General features: G+C 29.4%; 1 protein-coding gene across 9 annotated transcripts in view; it reads left to right on the top strand.

Moving 5' to 3' along the window:
• Positions 1-17353, top strand: part of LOC106692715 (uncharacterized) — a 70991-nt gene that overhangs the window by 22907 nt on the left and 30731 nt on the right. For 8 of the 9 annotated variants that reach the window (XR_010845015.1, XR_002945662.2, XR_010845014.1 and 5 more), the window contains exons 7-11: positions 2743-2943; positions 3956-4131; positions 10477-10660; positions 10963-11079; positions 12799-12955. Coding sequence is in view for 6 of the 9 variants with exons in the window: in XM_067053026.1 (XP_066909127.1) it covers positions 2743-2943; positions 3956-4131; positions 10477-10660; positions 10963-11079; positions 12799-12955 (835 nt within the window). In the remaining 3 variants the exon portion in view is untranslated. The remainder of the gene's footprint in view (positions 1-2742; positions 2944-3955; positions 4132-10476; positions 10661-10962; positions 11080-12798; positions 12956-17353) is intronic. The other variant, XM_067053022.1, reaches the window with a different exon arrangement.

Genomic DNA, 17353 nt, shown 5'->3' with positions numbered 1-17353 from the left:
TGCAATAAAACAGCTAAAATATTCAAATATACTACTGATGTGCCTGCATACAGTTTTGAAACAAGAAAGAAATTGGAAGGGGGGCTCAAAACTAAATAAAAATGATGCATAATGTTCCTACATTGCTTTGTCATTAACACAATGAGAATACAAATTTTCTCGTTATTTCAGAATCATAAATTTTCATGCGCATTTTAAGTTTTAGATGTCAAAGAACAAATTCGATCTGTGTCTGATAATCCGCATTCAGGCGTAACACCTACATTAATCCGACTTAGTTGAAATTTTCAGGTTTTGTGCAGGTTGGTTGCTAGATGGTTGATACCATATCAATTTAATTAGGTCCTATCACTACTTTCACTTGCACATTGGCAAAGTTAAAAAAATTATTTTTTTTTTCTAAGCGAGGATTAGAATGGAAAATAAAAACATTAATATTATTATATAAGTGTCACTATTTTTTAAGGACTTCCCTATTCAAACCATGATGGCTGTTAGAGAAAATAAAAAAAAACAAAAACAGTTAATCGATTTTGTAACACTCTAGCTCCTTAAAGTAGTTGCTCATAAATCAATTGCATATTTTCCTAACTGAACCTATTAGGATCCATTCCAGAAGAATACCATGACATTTTTTTGAGTAAATCAGATTACAAAACTCGGTTTTTATGATTTGTTGACATGGGTGCAATGTCTTTACCTTGAAGCTCTCAGATTCAGCCTCCTGGCTACAATAAAATTCATATATTTATTTATGAAACCAATTACAAGGGTATGTTCTCTAATAATTAAATTTAACAATGCAAATTTACTATCAATATAATGGAACTGGTACACAGTTTGCTCATCAAGAGAAAACATATGGTCAAAAATTTTCAATGGGTCTGGATTGGTCCAATGAGTTCCTTCCTATTTATATAATCTTCTTGGTCAGCAGTTCCCAAACTTTTTTATCACCATGGCATCCTTATTCAGCCAAAAATATATAAAAATGTTGCCACAATGTTCCATAGAGCAGTTGGGTATGTAGGAAAATAAGAAAAACCGTGTAAAGTAAATGCTGGAATGTACTGTATATTTGTTATTTCAATTTTAGATATTTTTCTTTTCTTTTTCTAATATTTTGAGAAAGTGGTAACCTCTTGTGGCACATTTGACATACATAATTTTGATTATATATATTCTTTTATGTCTTTATACTGGAATTTATGTTGTTAGTAGTTTATATGATATTGATCTCTTATGAAAAAAACTCAGTTTTTTTCACAAAAAGAGTTAAGTCTGTAGATTGTACAATAACCAACTAAACAGGGTTAGCCTTGTATGTTTAGTATCAATTAGAGCAGTCTGAACATTTGGCTATCTAAAACATATGTAGTTTGGATTAGGTCTTAGAGTTATTGTGGATGAAATATTCCACTGGTGATAATCAATAGCAGCCATTGTGTGCTGATGGCTCCATCTATTGATGTAAATTCTTCTAACTTACTTTGAAATCACTTTTAACTATACAGATTTTAAGTGAAAATGTTTTTAAAAATATTGTCCCAGCTCTCTTACTTAACATCATCAAGACTTTTTTTGTTATAATATTCTACTTCCTAGTATTATGACAGAACGTTGTGCCATCCAAAAAATAAAAGCTAGCTTTGTCTTGCTAAATAGATTTTAGAATTATTAATAAATTGAATGTTATAGTAGAGGAAAAATTCATTAAAGTTTGATTTGTTACCGAATAGTTAGTAGTTTTACTGTAATTGGCTAAATAAAACATGGATGATAAATCAGTGGTTTAATGATTTCTCTTCACTAACCCATAGAAGAATTGAGATAGGTAATACAGTTTTATGGGCATCGTTGAATATCCCTACAGATTAACCTATTTTCTCTTAATTTAAAGATATTATTTATCCTGTTATTATTAATGAAGGATGGCTAAGTAGTTTATAAAGAATTTTGACATTAATCTTTAACTTATAGTTGTTTTAAGTAACCTACAAATTATTAGATATCTTTATAAGGTATTTATCCAAGTATTTGCTGAAAAATATTTCCTTTAAATATGTTTAAGTTAATAATTGCAATTTATTAACATTATTTTCTAGTGAAAACTTGTAATAAATAATCCTAAATATATTAAAATAATTATAGCTAGATGACGATTTTTAAAATCGGTATTTGATTTATGAGATTTTAAAAATCGTCATCTAGCTATAGATATTATTTTAATAATTATAGCTAGATGACTAATCCTATTCTATAATTTAATTATGAAAATGTCTTCACAAACAGAATCATTCTTTGAAATTAACTTTGTAAAAAGTTCCTCACAACTTATAATTATGTTTCTTATATTCAACAAAATCTTTTGCGTATTATTTACCTTTTGAGCTCACGTTTTTCGATCCCTTTTATGTTATATTAAGTTAAAATCAATTTATACAGTCAAGTTTTTGGTTATTTATTGTCACTCATCCTCTTTATCTATTATATCTATTTTAATTATAAAGCATTATATCTAGTTCAGATACAGTATTCATTTTCAAATATAATGTAAACATAGATGTAATATTCAGAAAGGTTCAGTTCAATTATAAATCGCATGTTTATCAATGAAATAAAAAAGAACAACCCAACACTTTCTTTTTCTTCTAATACAAATGAAAAAATAAACCTACTGTGAGAAAAGATTTCTTAAATACCATTTATGTTTATTGTATGTATGGTTGGTTGATATTGCAGGATGCATCTCCTTCTAATACCATTGAACCTACTCCGAGCAGTACATCAGGAGGAAAGTCCGTTCAGTACCTCATAAATCCATTAACTGGAGTTCTGGAGCCAATGTCATCTGAGTCTGAGTCAGAGGCAGAGGGTCCCTCAACAGAACAGCCTCTCATCCGTAGTCCCAGTCCTCCACAACAAGCTATTAAACAGTCCCAGGTAAGAAGTAATGTTTATTATAAACTATTAAAAGAAATTTAATTATTTATTGATTATTAATTCTTAAATGATGGTCATGAAATATTGCTGTATTGGCCAAGTAATAAAGTTAATGTTGGTGTTGATTTGGTTATTCATTATATCTTGGAAAGTTGTTTCTAAGAAGTAATAGAATAATTTACAGGGCACACATGATGTCTATATGATTCATATATTGCTCACCAATATCAAAACTCGAAAAGCAAGATTTTTTTAATTCAAATTCAGGTAATGAAACTTCATTACCTGAATTTGAATAAAAAAAAAATACTATATACTATATATATGTATATACTATATAGTATATATGTATATACTATATAGTATATATGTATATACTAATAAAAAAAGATTCATCACTTTAATAGCTTTGCTATTGGTGTGTGATTCGGACTTATCATCTTATTATTGTTGGAATTAACCAACTGTGGCAGTTTAAAATCCGCTTTCCAGTTTTTGGTATTTTTAAAACAATATTACATACCCGAGTATTTATAGTTTATTCCAAGGGGAATTACTTTTCCTATGGACTTTTACTTTCAAAAGAATTAAAAAAATCATTTTATTGATTTTGAAAGTGGTATAAGTCCACTCATAGCCATCTAAAACTTATTAATGTTAATTATGCTAATTGGGATTATCTGTTGTCCATTTTTAAAAATTTATTCTAATGCAAATCCTTCAATATCTCAATTTGAATATAAATTGACTTATACCACTCTTAAAATAGACGACTCGTATATTGATTTATTTCAGAATTGCTCAACAAGAGTATTTATAATTATTAGAATCTCAAAATTGTTAACAATGGTCTGGGTTTATGATAAATGGTTGATTTAGAAATAATGTTAAACGGTCCAGTTTGTTACTTATTACGGATTATGATGGTATTATTCTGACTTCCACTGTATCATTGAATAATTATTGTTCAGAACTTTAATTGTTTTTCATACAGGATTTTTTCTTTTTCCAGCAGTTGCCCAATCATCCTGATAAAGAAGTTGATGATATTAAGAAAAAAATTATAGAGGATGACTCTCATTCTACTAACGTTTCTTCTGTGTCAAGCCCATTTCCCTCTACCATTAGGGAAGAGTGTGATCCTCCAGAAGAAGAAAGACCTAAGGGTGAAGAAAAGATCAAACTGAGGTATTGGTATTTCTATTTATTAATATAATTATTTCTGTTTCTGTTCGAATGATGAGAAATTTTTTCTGGATAGTGTATAAAGAAAGGTGTAGTCAAGATGGAAAATTAAAACATTTTAATGTAATGCACTATAAACACATTTATTCAACTACAATTTTTTTAATTTAATATTTATAGAAACAATTTTGTTTTATTTGTAATTAGTGGTTTTGATAATATATAGGGAGGCGACATGGTTGCCTTTATAGCGTAAAGCACAAACATTTAACTCTCTTTGATGTGTATGTGTGAAATGGCTTTTATTTGATTTATGTTTAATGAACTGCCTGACACTCTTAGAAAGAGTTGCAATCTGCAATCCACCAGACCTTTGCCAATAGTCCTGCCCTCCTGATATCAGACGGCTGGTTATTTTTCACAACAAATTGGTTGTTTCTGGCTAACTTATTGGTATTTGTGAAAATGATGTTGGAAGAATATATATATATTTTTTTAAGTTTATCGGTTATTTAATTCCAGCTGAAAACTGATGGCATGAAGGGGAGAATTTATCTCATCAGTTATTATTTATCGAGTATAGTTACTTAGTCTAAACCTATTGTTTTCCTACATCTTATACCAGTTCATTAATTAATTTAGGTTCCAAGAGAACAATTTTTGTTACCTTAATCTCTAATGAAAATTTCATTGAACCTTCCTTTCCCAATGTTTTTTTCAGGAAGGATACATAATATTATTGTAGTTTCGTACTTCATTACAAAATTTATGAAGTAAGCTTTCTGACTGAAATATTTAAAGTTAAGTACTTTTGAGTAAAATAGGCTATTATGAGGTTAATGCTCTTGAAAGATAGCTGGTACACTAAAGTACAGTTATCAGTTCCCCCTAAGTAATACAATGGGCTTATATGTTGTGTCGAATATTACTATAGAATTAGAGGGTGGATAAGTGAAGTGCTCATCTGATAACCATATGAAACAATCGCTCTGAACTGTTACCAACTGCTATTTGAAGGATTTCCATGGTATTAGATATACAGATATTAGAGATTGATAATATTAAAAAAAATATTAAAGTGAAATTAATTAACATTGGTCATTATTTAAATTTTTATAGCCACAAATTGTTAGCTAAGCTTATCATTTTTAAATTTTCAACATAATTAAGATGGAAATGGTTTTCACTTTTGTTATAATTTGACCATGAATTAAATGCATATTTAAATCAACTCAATTTTTTTTTTAATTAGTTAAATTTTCTTTAAAACTATTTTATAATTAATTTTGTTTAAGAATAATATATTTTTTGTTAGTTTAGGAGTAAAATTAAGATGAATAAAATTATGCAAAAATAATTAATTTTGTTATTCAAAATTACAAATAACTAGACATTTAAATATTTTACCTGTTTTAATATTAAAATAATATACTTTCATTAGCAGGCATTACCTTGCCTTAAAGATTTACTGAACTATCTTAGACGTATGCCTTGAAAGAAAGATTTTTTTTTCTCAATGATTGTTTTAATTTTATTTTTTCAATTTTACTCCTACATTTAAAAATATTCTGACTTACAAAATTGGTTGAATCGTTAAATAATTTCCATAGAAAAACTTGAAATAGATTTTTCTTAGTACTTGGGATTTTTTTTGAAGGAGTTAGTAAATATCAATTAACAAATAACTCTAAATCAGTAATGCATATGTTTTATCATAAGCAAAATTTAATTAAGTTATTTTCTAGTAGGTGATTTCATAAAATGAATATGGTCAGTCATTTTCCAATTTATAATACACAGATATATTGTGTTTATTACCGGTCGGGAGATAATTTAATCCGGGCCTCAAGAGAGGATGGAAGGCTGCATCCAAATTGAAGAGCCCTGGACCGTCGTACCATTCAGGCTGTTGTGCATTGTCTTTCTGAGACTGGCACATTTCGATACAACTCAGGGTTGTAGCGATAATGTAAGTAATTTTAATTTTGTTGAATATTTAAAGAAACATAATCTTAGCAGTTTGTGGCTATAAAAAATTAATGAATTTTAAAAATTTTAATTGGGTTTTTATAAAATTTACTTTCATTTTTTAATATTTTTAATGTACATCTCTGATCAATGTGTTAACTGATGAAAACACTGTGCTAGAATAATAATTTTTTCAACTCAGGTTCAGTATTTATGTTTTGTTCTGAGTTTTACTAAATCTGTATTTACAAATGAGTAATTCATCTTCTATATCAAATATCGAATATATCAAATACTATCTAAGATCTATATCAAATACTTAAATAACTAAATAGTAAAAAACATTGAACTACTTGAAAGTAGTTTGAAGAGACCAGATTTTCCTTACCATTGAAATCCTGTACAAACACCAGGGCCTCCAGTGAATGGAAACTATATGTTTTGAGAAATTTTGATATTTTTTTATTTTGCTTCTTCTTTCTCTTTTCTCCATCGTGCTGTTAGGCATGCAGGTGGTGTTTCAGACCATTTAATCCCATTGGTCCTCATCCATTATTATTCTTATCTCTGGCATTGTTCTGGTTATTCTGCTCTAGCTTCCCTAAGCCTTGGATGTAATTTTGTCTTCCTCAAGGTTGTTTTCCTTTTGGAGTAACTTTTTAGTTTTATCTACTATCGGTTACAGATACTATATTTCCATGGATGTTATTTCATTCATGTGTTTATTAAGAGGCGTGGTTCAGCTCACTTATCTATTCAACTATACCAGTAGATGCACAGACTGGAAAATCCTAATATTTGCCTCTACATAGTTCTTATGTGCCTTTGAGTGTTTAGATTATTTTTTTAGAATATTCCCTTAACTCTCTGGACTGTAAATTTGTACTTTATTGTTCATTTTACCACTGCTGGTGGTAATTGTGCCCAAACAGTTGTGTGAGCGAATTAGATAAAGTATTTCACCATTGTTGGTCATTCTAATGCTGGATTTACACATTTGCTACTTGCCACAAATCCAAGACTTGTACTGGTGCCCTTTGATCTGTGCCTAGAATCGATACTCAATGGATGTGCCACAAATTCAAGCATATTCATACAAGACAATCCAAATAACCCATCTACATGTGCGAATTTATCATAGTTTGGCAAACACGTAGCGGCAACTTAGAATTCTACTGTATATTTTACAGACTACCAGTAAAAAGTATATTGGTTTATTGATTAACTTTTATTCTGGTTGCCTTTTCTGTGGATCAGTTTTTTCCTAATCTTAAGAAAATCTCTTTTTGGAAGAATATTTGCATTTTTTTTTTGTTTTGTTCATTCCTTCTATTTTCATGAGACTGATTATCTTTTCACACCAAGTGGTTTTGCCTAATTTAATCCTACTGTTTGAATTTTACATAGTGATTTAAACTAAAGTATGTCAATACTTTCGAGTTATTCTTGTTGGATATATAATGTGATGGTCTTTCTAAATAGTTCTCTTAATATGAATTCATGTTAAAAAGACATTTTTGGTTAAAAATAAGTATCTCGGTTCCAAAAGTTTTTTTTCATAGTGATGATAATTAGTTGATAAACAGTCTAAGTGGAAATAAATTTGAGATTGTTTATTTTACTAATTTCGGATTATTGATTGTAGTTTCCACTTACAGCTATACTGTATTATAGTAAATTTCCTTTTCTCATGTTTGAAAGTCTACTATAAATTCTTAGGTGTAGCTACTGTATTATAATATTTTCTACGAACTACAGTTGCTTAAGTGATGGTGAATTAATTAATGTCCACATCATATAAAAGAAATAAAAAATTACTTGAAGATAAAATCAAATCATTGTATCTAACTACTGGAAGTAAATTGCTATAGATAAAAATAATTTATTCATGGTACTTTACTACTTGATAATCAGCTAGCTAAGCTAGTTTAGATAATCAGGAACCCGGTGAAAAAGAAGACAATTTATTATGTACTAAGGTTTAGACATTAAATGACCATATCCACAGATCTGAAATGAAAAATGCATACCTACCATCTTAAAGCCCACTGTAATAAAAAATAGTGGCTGAGTAAACACAACAGTCCAAAAAACTAACATCAAAGGTTTAATAGTTATGATTTTTTGATTTGTTGTTTAGATAGAATAAAATTTTAAATGTGTGACCTTGGCAGATGACTATAAGTTTATGTAATTCAAGAAAAACCTTAAAATTTTCATAATCATTTCATTCCATGCCCAAAATCTTGAAAACTACCTTAAAATAAACACAATGTAAACCTTTTGGAATGTAGATTATAATTTTCTATTATTTGAACTTTCATTAAGAGCTCTGTACGTTCAATAGCACCTGCGATATAGTTTTTCATAAAACAATTTTAATAAAAAACAATGATAAATCAACATTTTCTGACTTTATTTTGGCAAATATCATGGAAACTACTATTCATACAAAGATCATTATATACTGCTTTAAAGTGAATATAACTTGTTTCATTTTGACCACTAACATATGTCTTTATGTTTCATAATATAGTACCCTGAGATGTCAAATTTTTCTCAAGATGACTTCTTATCAAGTTAGATGTCTCAGGAACTATTAGATGTACAAGCATCTGTTTGTGCTCAAAATGAAGATAGTTGAAAATTCATTTTCAAGTATTCTATAATCATCTTAGGAGTAGTATTGTCTATTATATTTGCCAAAATAAAGTTTAATATATATTTATTTTTTCTTTAATACTGTTTTATGAAAAACTATATCCTAGGTTCTATCTAACATTGTATGTTTGATATTGTATGAGCTTTATTAGCTTAAATTTCAGCAAATATATTCTACTTGAAAAAAAAAATTCATTTGTAAGAGAAGAACTGACAGGACATTCCTGGAACGAAGGAATCTTAATCCAGTAGTGATACAGCTTCTAATCTTCGCCGACGATGTGGTGTTGATTGCGGACTCTGTGGAAAAGTTGCAACTGGCAGTTATGGAGTGGTATGAAGAGCTCCAACGAAAAGGAATGATTATCAATGCCAACAAAAGTAAGATTCTGCAAGTTGGAAGAAAGAAGGTGGATATCCACATACACTGTAATGGAGATGAATTGGAAGTGGTGACAGACTTCACATATCTGGGTACAGTGATAGACGGATCTGGGAAAGTAGACATAGAAATATATAATAGGGTTAGTAAGGCAAATTCAGTCTACTACCAGATATGTAACACTCGTAGGGAAGAGAGAAGCAGGCAGGGATGCCAAGCTGCACTTCTTCAAAACAGTGTATCTGCCCATACTTTTGTATGGAGTGGAGAGTTGGATAATAATTGACCAACAGAAGATCAGAATCACCGCTGCCGAAATGAAATTTTTGGGAAGGATAGTTGAAAAAACAAGGTATGACCGAGTTTGCAATGAAAGGATTTGTCTGGAGTTGCAGATATCCCCTCTGAAAGAGACCCTGGAAGCTTGACAGCTGAAGTGGTTTGGCTATGTTATCAGGATGGACAACCACAGAGCTCCTTTTAAGACGATGGACTATGTTCCAGTTAGCAGAAGACCTAGGATTTCATATCTTGACTACATTGAGCGACTCTTTAGGGTGAGGGGGAGGAACATCCAACAGGCGAGGAACCTAGCTAGAAATAGGGAAAAGTGAAATTCCTGGCTGAATGCTCCTATATGCTAAGAGGCATTAAAGAGGAAAGCAAAAGATGAAGAAAAAAAAAATTGACATAATATGTTTTGTGCAGTAGGTAGTTTTCAACATATTGAGCTTGAAATGAAATAATTTCAAAAATTTTTGGGCTTTTCTAGAATGAAATAAATTTCCCAGATGAAAATAATCATCTGTCAATATCTCAAATTTATGTTTATATATTAATCTATGTCTAAACCCAAACAACAAATAATAAATTCAGAACTATTAACTTTTATTTGTTCTTTTTTTTCCACTTTGTTTCTTAGAATGTATTAACCTGGCCACCATTTTTTATTCCAGTGGCTGTAAGATTGCAGGCGTTCATTTTTCATTTCAGGATATACATATATACTTTCAGGGGTCATCATATATGCCCAAACCTTAGAGCAAAATAAATCACCTTTTTTGTCACAAACTTCCAGGCTTATAGACATTGTAGAGGATGTAGTGTTTATATGAATTACAAGGTAAGTTTATTGTTCACTATCTCATTTTTCATATTATGGCTCGATTAATAGAAGTTAATTGCATTACTATCCCTGAAATAATAAATTAATATTTGCCATTAAAAAATTTTAATTATTTAAATTCCTGTAATGACCTAATATAACATAGTGCCCATGATGTGACATATAAGTTGTTTTGATTTTATTGACTCCCTTCCTTCCTCTAACTGTTTAGGTTAAAGCTGGAAAAGTCAGAGGCTTATAATCTGTCCTACAAGGCTGAAACTGGAAGTGAACCACGGGTTCCTCCTCTACACATCTCATTAAGGGGTAGACCAGCAGTGGTTTCAAGGAAGGAGAAACGACCTAGGAAAGATCAGTCTAGGGAGAGGGAGCCTTTATCTCAGGGGACTTATGAAGTATGTTATTTTATATATATGAAGCTATATTTTTTGTAAAATAAATACATGTGTACAAGGGTGTACATTCAGTACATTCATTGTTATACCTAATAGAAGACCATTGATTGTTAATAGGCTGTGCAAATAATTAAATTTGACATAATGTACCTGATCATGCTTTTAAATTCACTGGTATTATAATTATATTAAGAATATATTTATTTTTCTATGGTAAAATGAATCACTCTATATTGATGTGTTTTTGTGTGCACATGGTGTTTTTGGGTGTATGCATCTCAATGTTTTATATTTTGTTATAGAGCACATGCCAGTTTCCTTCTGAAGCAGAGGTAGCTTCAATCTTAAGATCCATGCCACCTGGTGGAAAACTTCTCAATACTTCTGTTACGGCCAGAAGAAAGAGAGATAAGAAGAAGGCAAGTTGCTTTGTGAATAGTTATAAATTTGATACAATTGAATAGTTATAGTAAACTAAAATCGCTGAGTTGAATTCAACAAAAAAACAATATTTATTTTTAATTTTTATAGTTCACTCATACAATTAAAGTTAATATAGAACATTATTTTGTTTTAATTTAAATTAAAAATTGAATTCATTTAAGTTCAAAATGCATATTATTTAATATAGTCTATAGTTACCACTAAATCTGCTGAATAGTTATAAAATTGTTCATCAGCAGCATGCGTAATGGCATTTTTTGAAAATCTTCATTAAAAAGTATTGTTTTTCTGCCGAATAGTTTTTCAATTTAGAAACATTGATGTTAAATTCATGAATGCTACAAGAAATCGGAAGAGGCAATTTAAAAACATTGTGGTAAGTTCTAACTTCAATTAAGGGAGTTAATGCTATGCTAGAGAATGCAGTTGCATAGCTATTAGAGAACAAAGACTAAGTGTTTGTACACTTCTACTTGAGTAAAAGATGAGTACAAAGAAATACAGGGTATCAAACGAAAACATCCTGTGGTGTATAGCATATTTACAGATAGTCTTTGTTTATGTTGCATTATTTTAAGTTATTTAGAACCTACAATGTTCATAAATTTCCTCCATTGAAGATCTATGCTGCTCCATAGTGAGAATGGCAAAATTCATTTCTTGGAGCCACTGTGAAATAAATATGGACTGACCAAGGTGGAAATTGAACTCAGAACATTCTGAAACAAGCACTCCAACATGCTTTCTCACTTTTTTTTTATTATTTGTACTAGTCACATTTTTTTTAATTTGCCTTCTTTTCATGCGGTTTTTTAGTAATATTTTTCTCATTATACTGTTTTATTCTTATTGGTATTTCAACATGTTGTTATCTTGTTAGTACTTACCCCTGAAGAAGGCCTTAAATTCAAGCCAAAACATTAGCACAATAAAATAAGTACTATTTATGAGTATTCCCCACGTTTGATATTTACCTCTCCCCCTGTCATATTTTGTTACATCAGTATGGGTTGTATAGTGCAACATAATGATTATCAAGTTATATTTCTCTGGCAGCAACACTAATACCATTATTACTCCTGTCCATTAAAAGTATTAGTCCATTCCAAAGTAATATTGAAAACAGAAGCAAGAAAATATTCTTGTTGACTGTAGTAATCAGAGGTAAATGTTTCTTATAAATCATCTTGATTACACTCTCAATATGGCCTATCATAAGTTTTATGAAAGCTATTATAACCTGACAGATAAGTTTAATTGGTATTTTAAGGTATCTTATTGTCCAAAACAGAGGCATCATGCTGCTATGCTATAATGCTATTATTAGCAGATCTAAAGTAAACAATTATATGCATTCTACTTTTGGTTCAAGAATGTTATGTGGTGGAAAGGTGGTAAAAATGTATTATAGCAATTGATAATATTTATAATACTCTTCATTTAATGTTATAATTTAGTACATTTAATTTAACGTATGCATAGACTTTACTTATTTTTTGTATTAAACAATTCTTATCTAGAAATTACAATTTATTGTGTATAATAGTCTTTCAATAATTTTGTATTCTGAGACAATAATTTCTCAAATTGATGAGGAACATTACTATTTTTTTTTCATCTGAAACAATGAAATTAAAAATAAAATTTTCAAAATACTATAAAATTTATTAAATAATTTTTCCTTCTTTCTCCAGATCTATCCCCGATCTGTTCCACGAGTTGAGGAAAAATTGAAGAAGGGTGGTGGGTCCTTGCTCAAATCAGTCGTTAAATCAGCTGCAAAAGAAGTTAGAATAATGACTGCACAGCGGCCGTCCAAACCTGTCCAACACAAGAAACCCGCTTCTCCCAGTATGTATAGTTGTATTTATAAATTAATGATTGATTCTTAATCAGTTATTCAGTCTATTAATGGTTAATCAGTTATTGTAGCTATTAACAATTTGAAATTATGGAAATTTTATTTTAATTGTAAAGTTGATTCTATGAACATGGATCATTAATAGAGTAGTTCATCATTTATCCTTGTTGTGAAACATTAGCCTTAGATTGAAGATCTGAAATTCAGGCCAAAATGTCCAGAACTCAATAGTTTTTTGTTTTTTTTCTTCACTCCACTAATTGCAACTCAGGCCATCTTTCTTTCTATAAATAATTTCATAATATTAACTCTTTAATGACAGAAGGGAGGGTGAACTTCTAGTACATTGACATTAATAAGGTAGGTAGTCTCCTGGGATGTTTCTCACCTCTCTGCATTCCCTTTATCTCGATTATCTAAAGAAATGAAACAAATTTTTTATGTTTTTATTTATTTAATGAGGAGAAAATGTTTGAGGGTGTGGTGAGTGAAGAACACAAATAAGTAGAAACTTATTAGTGCCAACATTTTGGTCAGAATTTCAAGCTTTATCAGGGCTAGGAACAAAATAACAAGATAACAACCAAGGAATAAAGGATATACAGAATGATTAGAAAATAACTAACATTATGGATACATAAATAGTGTTATAAGAAGATATTGACTGTATGAGTATGAGTAATTAAATGTGTAAGTAACATAACCAGATTAGGGCAATATATAAAAATATAAATTTATTTAATCCAAAAGAAACAAAGAAATATAAATATTTTAATTTAATAAGAAGAATTTACAATTAAATTTATGGGGAAAAAATAAGAAAGAAAATATATGTAGTAAATGAAATATATAAGTTAAATACTAAAGATGCCAAATATAAAGTTAAGTAAGACAAAAGAAGTAATTAGTAAATATGACAATAATATTATGTGGTGAACATAACTAATAACGTGGATAAGGAATAATAAGAAAAGAGTAGAGAAAGAGGAGTATAAAAAGAAAAATGAGAAAAAAAAAGAAAAGATAAAAAACATTCCTGCTTAAACTAGATGTTAAGCCAAGTAAAGTGGTGCGTACGGTGATATTTTGAGTTAAAAAAAGAATGTTGGAATAGATGACAAGGGTACTGGAAAAAGTCAAGAATACGTTATAAGTTTGTTATATTTCTTAGATACGTAAGAAATTAAAAAAAGAAACATATAATGGTTTACGACAAATAATTTTAAACATATAAAAGAACATAAAACATGGAGGAAGAAAGAAAAATAAAATAAAATAAAAAATACTGTTAATAAAAAACATTTAAAAAAATAAAAAGCATTAATACTGTTTTAATAAATTAAGAATTTTGGAATATGCTGATTATAAGTTCTGTTTTTCAGTTTATAAATTTACAGAAGGATCTAGTTGGATATTAAAGCTTTCTTACATAAGCCTTTTGTCATGGTTTAGGGCTGTGGCAAGTATAGAAGTTTTATCAATATCAAAGGAATGGTTTGAAGATAAAGAATGATCTGAAAGTTTTGAGACAGAATAATTATGGGAGGAAGCAGTATATTTGTGTTGTGAGATGTGGTCTTATAAGGGGTTTTTGGTTTCACCAATGTAAGCGGAATCACAATTGGTAGTGGAGCAAGGGATGTGGTTTACGACAAGTGATCAGTGAAAAGGGATATAGGGTCCTTAGGATGCGAGTAGATTTTAGAGAGTTTGTTATGAAATCTGAAAGCAATCGAAAGTTAGGTATAGCGTAACATAAGAATTTTTGGATGTTATTGGAAAGAGAGGGAATTTATGGTAGTGACCTGTATAAAGAGGGGATAGGAAGGGGTTGTGAAGAACTGGATGAAGTAGTGAGATGATTTTTGTAGTTGTTTATAAGTTTATGAATGATATGAGGGGGAAAGTTATTAGTTCAAATTTATTAGTTATTGTATAGAAATTTGTTTAATGTGGTGTATGTTAGTTTCATGAAAATGGGAATCAGAGAGGGTAAGGTAATGGTGAATAAGGTTTTTAATTATGTATTTTTGATAGTAAGGCTGCTGGGATTGGTAATTTAAAAGTCTGCCTGAGTTAGTTGGTTTAGTGTACCTGTCAGTAGATATGGTTTTGTCTGGATCTCTTACAATGCGGAGGTCAAGAAAGGAAGGGAGTGATTATTTTCAAGTTCTACAGTAAAGTTGAGGTGTGGATGGTAAGAATTGAAGATAGATAAAATATCAGGGATTTTTCATATTCAGGATTTAGTAAGAGGAGGAGGTCATCTACATATTTTTTAAAATGATTGTCAACTGGAAAGCGTGGGATAATTGAATGAAGCAAATCATCGAGAACTATGTTGGAAAGATCGAGAGCCCGAGGATTTCCCTGGCCATTCCTGAAATTTTGTTAAAGAACTGACCATGGAAAGTAAGGTTACCAGATTTACAACCGAGTTGAAGGGATTTAAGTTAAGAAAAACGGTTAAGGGAAGTTTGGGATGCGATGGATGACCTGTTGGCTTCTACTCTATAAGGAGGGCTTTGTCTATGGAAATATTAGTTAACAAACTTTCTATGTCAAAAGAAACAAGGATGTAGTGGTCAGGGATAGTGAAGGATAATAAAAGATCACGTATTAATATATTAATTTTTTGTCTTCCTTCTTGTTTTATGTTCTTTTAAATTATTTGTCTTCGTCCTTTATATGTTTCTTTTTTTAATTTTTTGCTTTTACTCATCTAAGTAATATAACATGTAACGTATTCTTGACCTTTTCCGGTAGCCTCTTTTTCTATTCCAACATATTGTTTTAACTCAAAATATCACCACACACCACTTTATTTGGCTTTAACATCTTGTTCGAGCAGGTTTGCTTTTTATCTTTTTTTTTTTTTTTTTTTTTTTTTTTTTTCTTTTTACACTCCTCCTTCTCTACTCTTTTCTTATTATTCCTTACCCACATTATTAGTTATGTTCACCCCTTATTATTATTGTCATATTTACAGATTACTTCCTTTTCTCTTAATTGTACGTTTTGTTTCTTTATTCTAGCATTTTACTTATATATTTCATTAATTATATATATTTTCTTTCTCATTGTTTTTCCCATAACTTTAATTTTAAATTATTGTTATTATTATTATTAAATTAAAATATTCATATTTCTTTGTTTCTTTTGGATTATATAATTTTATATTTTTATTACCTTAATCCTGTTATCTTATTTACACATTCAATTACCTATATATGTTTCATTTCCCACTTCTTTCATTACTTTATTTTTGTTTTTTCATGTACTTACAAACTAGATTTCAATATGTATTTTATTATTTGTTCTTTCCTCTTACTTAATTTTAATATTACTCTTCTCGTACAGCCTTTATCTTATAATATTTAAACTATTCATGTCTTTCAACACTATTTATGTATCCATAATGTTGGTCATTTTCTTATTTTCAAATCATTCTGTTTATTCGTTTATTCCTTGGTTGTTATCTTGGTTTTTTTGTTCTTAGCCCTGATAAAGCTTGAAATTCTGGCCGAAATGTTAGCACTAATAAATAAGTTTCCACTCAATTGTGTTCTTCACTGACCACGCCCCCAATCATCTTCTCATTATACGAATCCACAGTCAACTATTAACTCATCGTTTTTATTCCATTTTTTTAATGTAATTTTCTAATGGTACATACTCCATTGTATAACTAACATATTAAAACACATACAATTCTACAATACATACAATATTAATATTATATAATTTTACTTCTTTTTCCGTTATGTGATTATTTAATTTAATTATTTTCTTGTATTTATTTAGAATTGTACATTAAGTAAATGTGCAGGGTGTTAGTGGAGGAAATCCCGGTAATTGAGAGAGGAATAGTTTACTAATAATGTAGTTCAGTGCTACCAACCTCATCTTTCTATCTTAGTCCATTGAGATATCCTTTAAAGGGTTTTCGTAAAAAAACTAAGTTATTTCCCCTTAAAAATACAAATTTTGCTTCTGTAACTTAGCATTTTTTCAACTTTAGTCATTTTTTCCAGTATATATGTTGAATGTCTATGAAACAGCTAACAATATGCAGGAAAAGATCGCTTTTTTTTTGGTGATCATGGCTACCAAAGCAAAATAAATACGTAAAAATTAGTTATTTTCATAAAAACTTAGTATAATCTCATGCTATTAATTTTTAACTCATGATCTTGGGTATTTCCGAAACGTATCGTTTTATCAGCTTTCCACAAATACTCTCAACTTGGTATATTTAGTTAAATTTTGAAGAGATATTGGATACCTACAATGATACAAGTACTTTTTTTTTGTCTGGTTTTGCTATCTTGTATCCAGGTTTTTATCCTCTCTAAATTTTTTTAAAGTAGATTACTATTGCAATAACA

Source organism: Halyomorpha halys, unplaced genomic scaffold, assembly GCF_000696795.3.
Source record: "Halyomorpha halys isolate HHAL.00 unplaced genomic scaffold, Hhal_1.1 Scaffold68.1, whole genome shotgun sequence".
Classification (NCBI taxonomy): Eukaryota; Metazoa; Arthropoda; class Insecta; order Hemiptera; family Pentatomidae; genus Halyomorpha; species Halyomorpha halys.
This window is presented reverse-complemented; position numbering and strand designations above follow the sequence as displayed.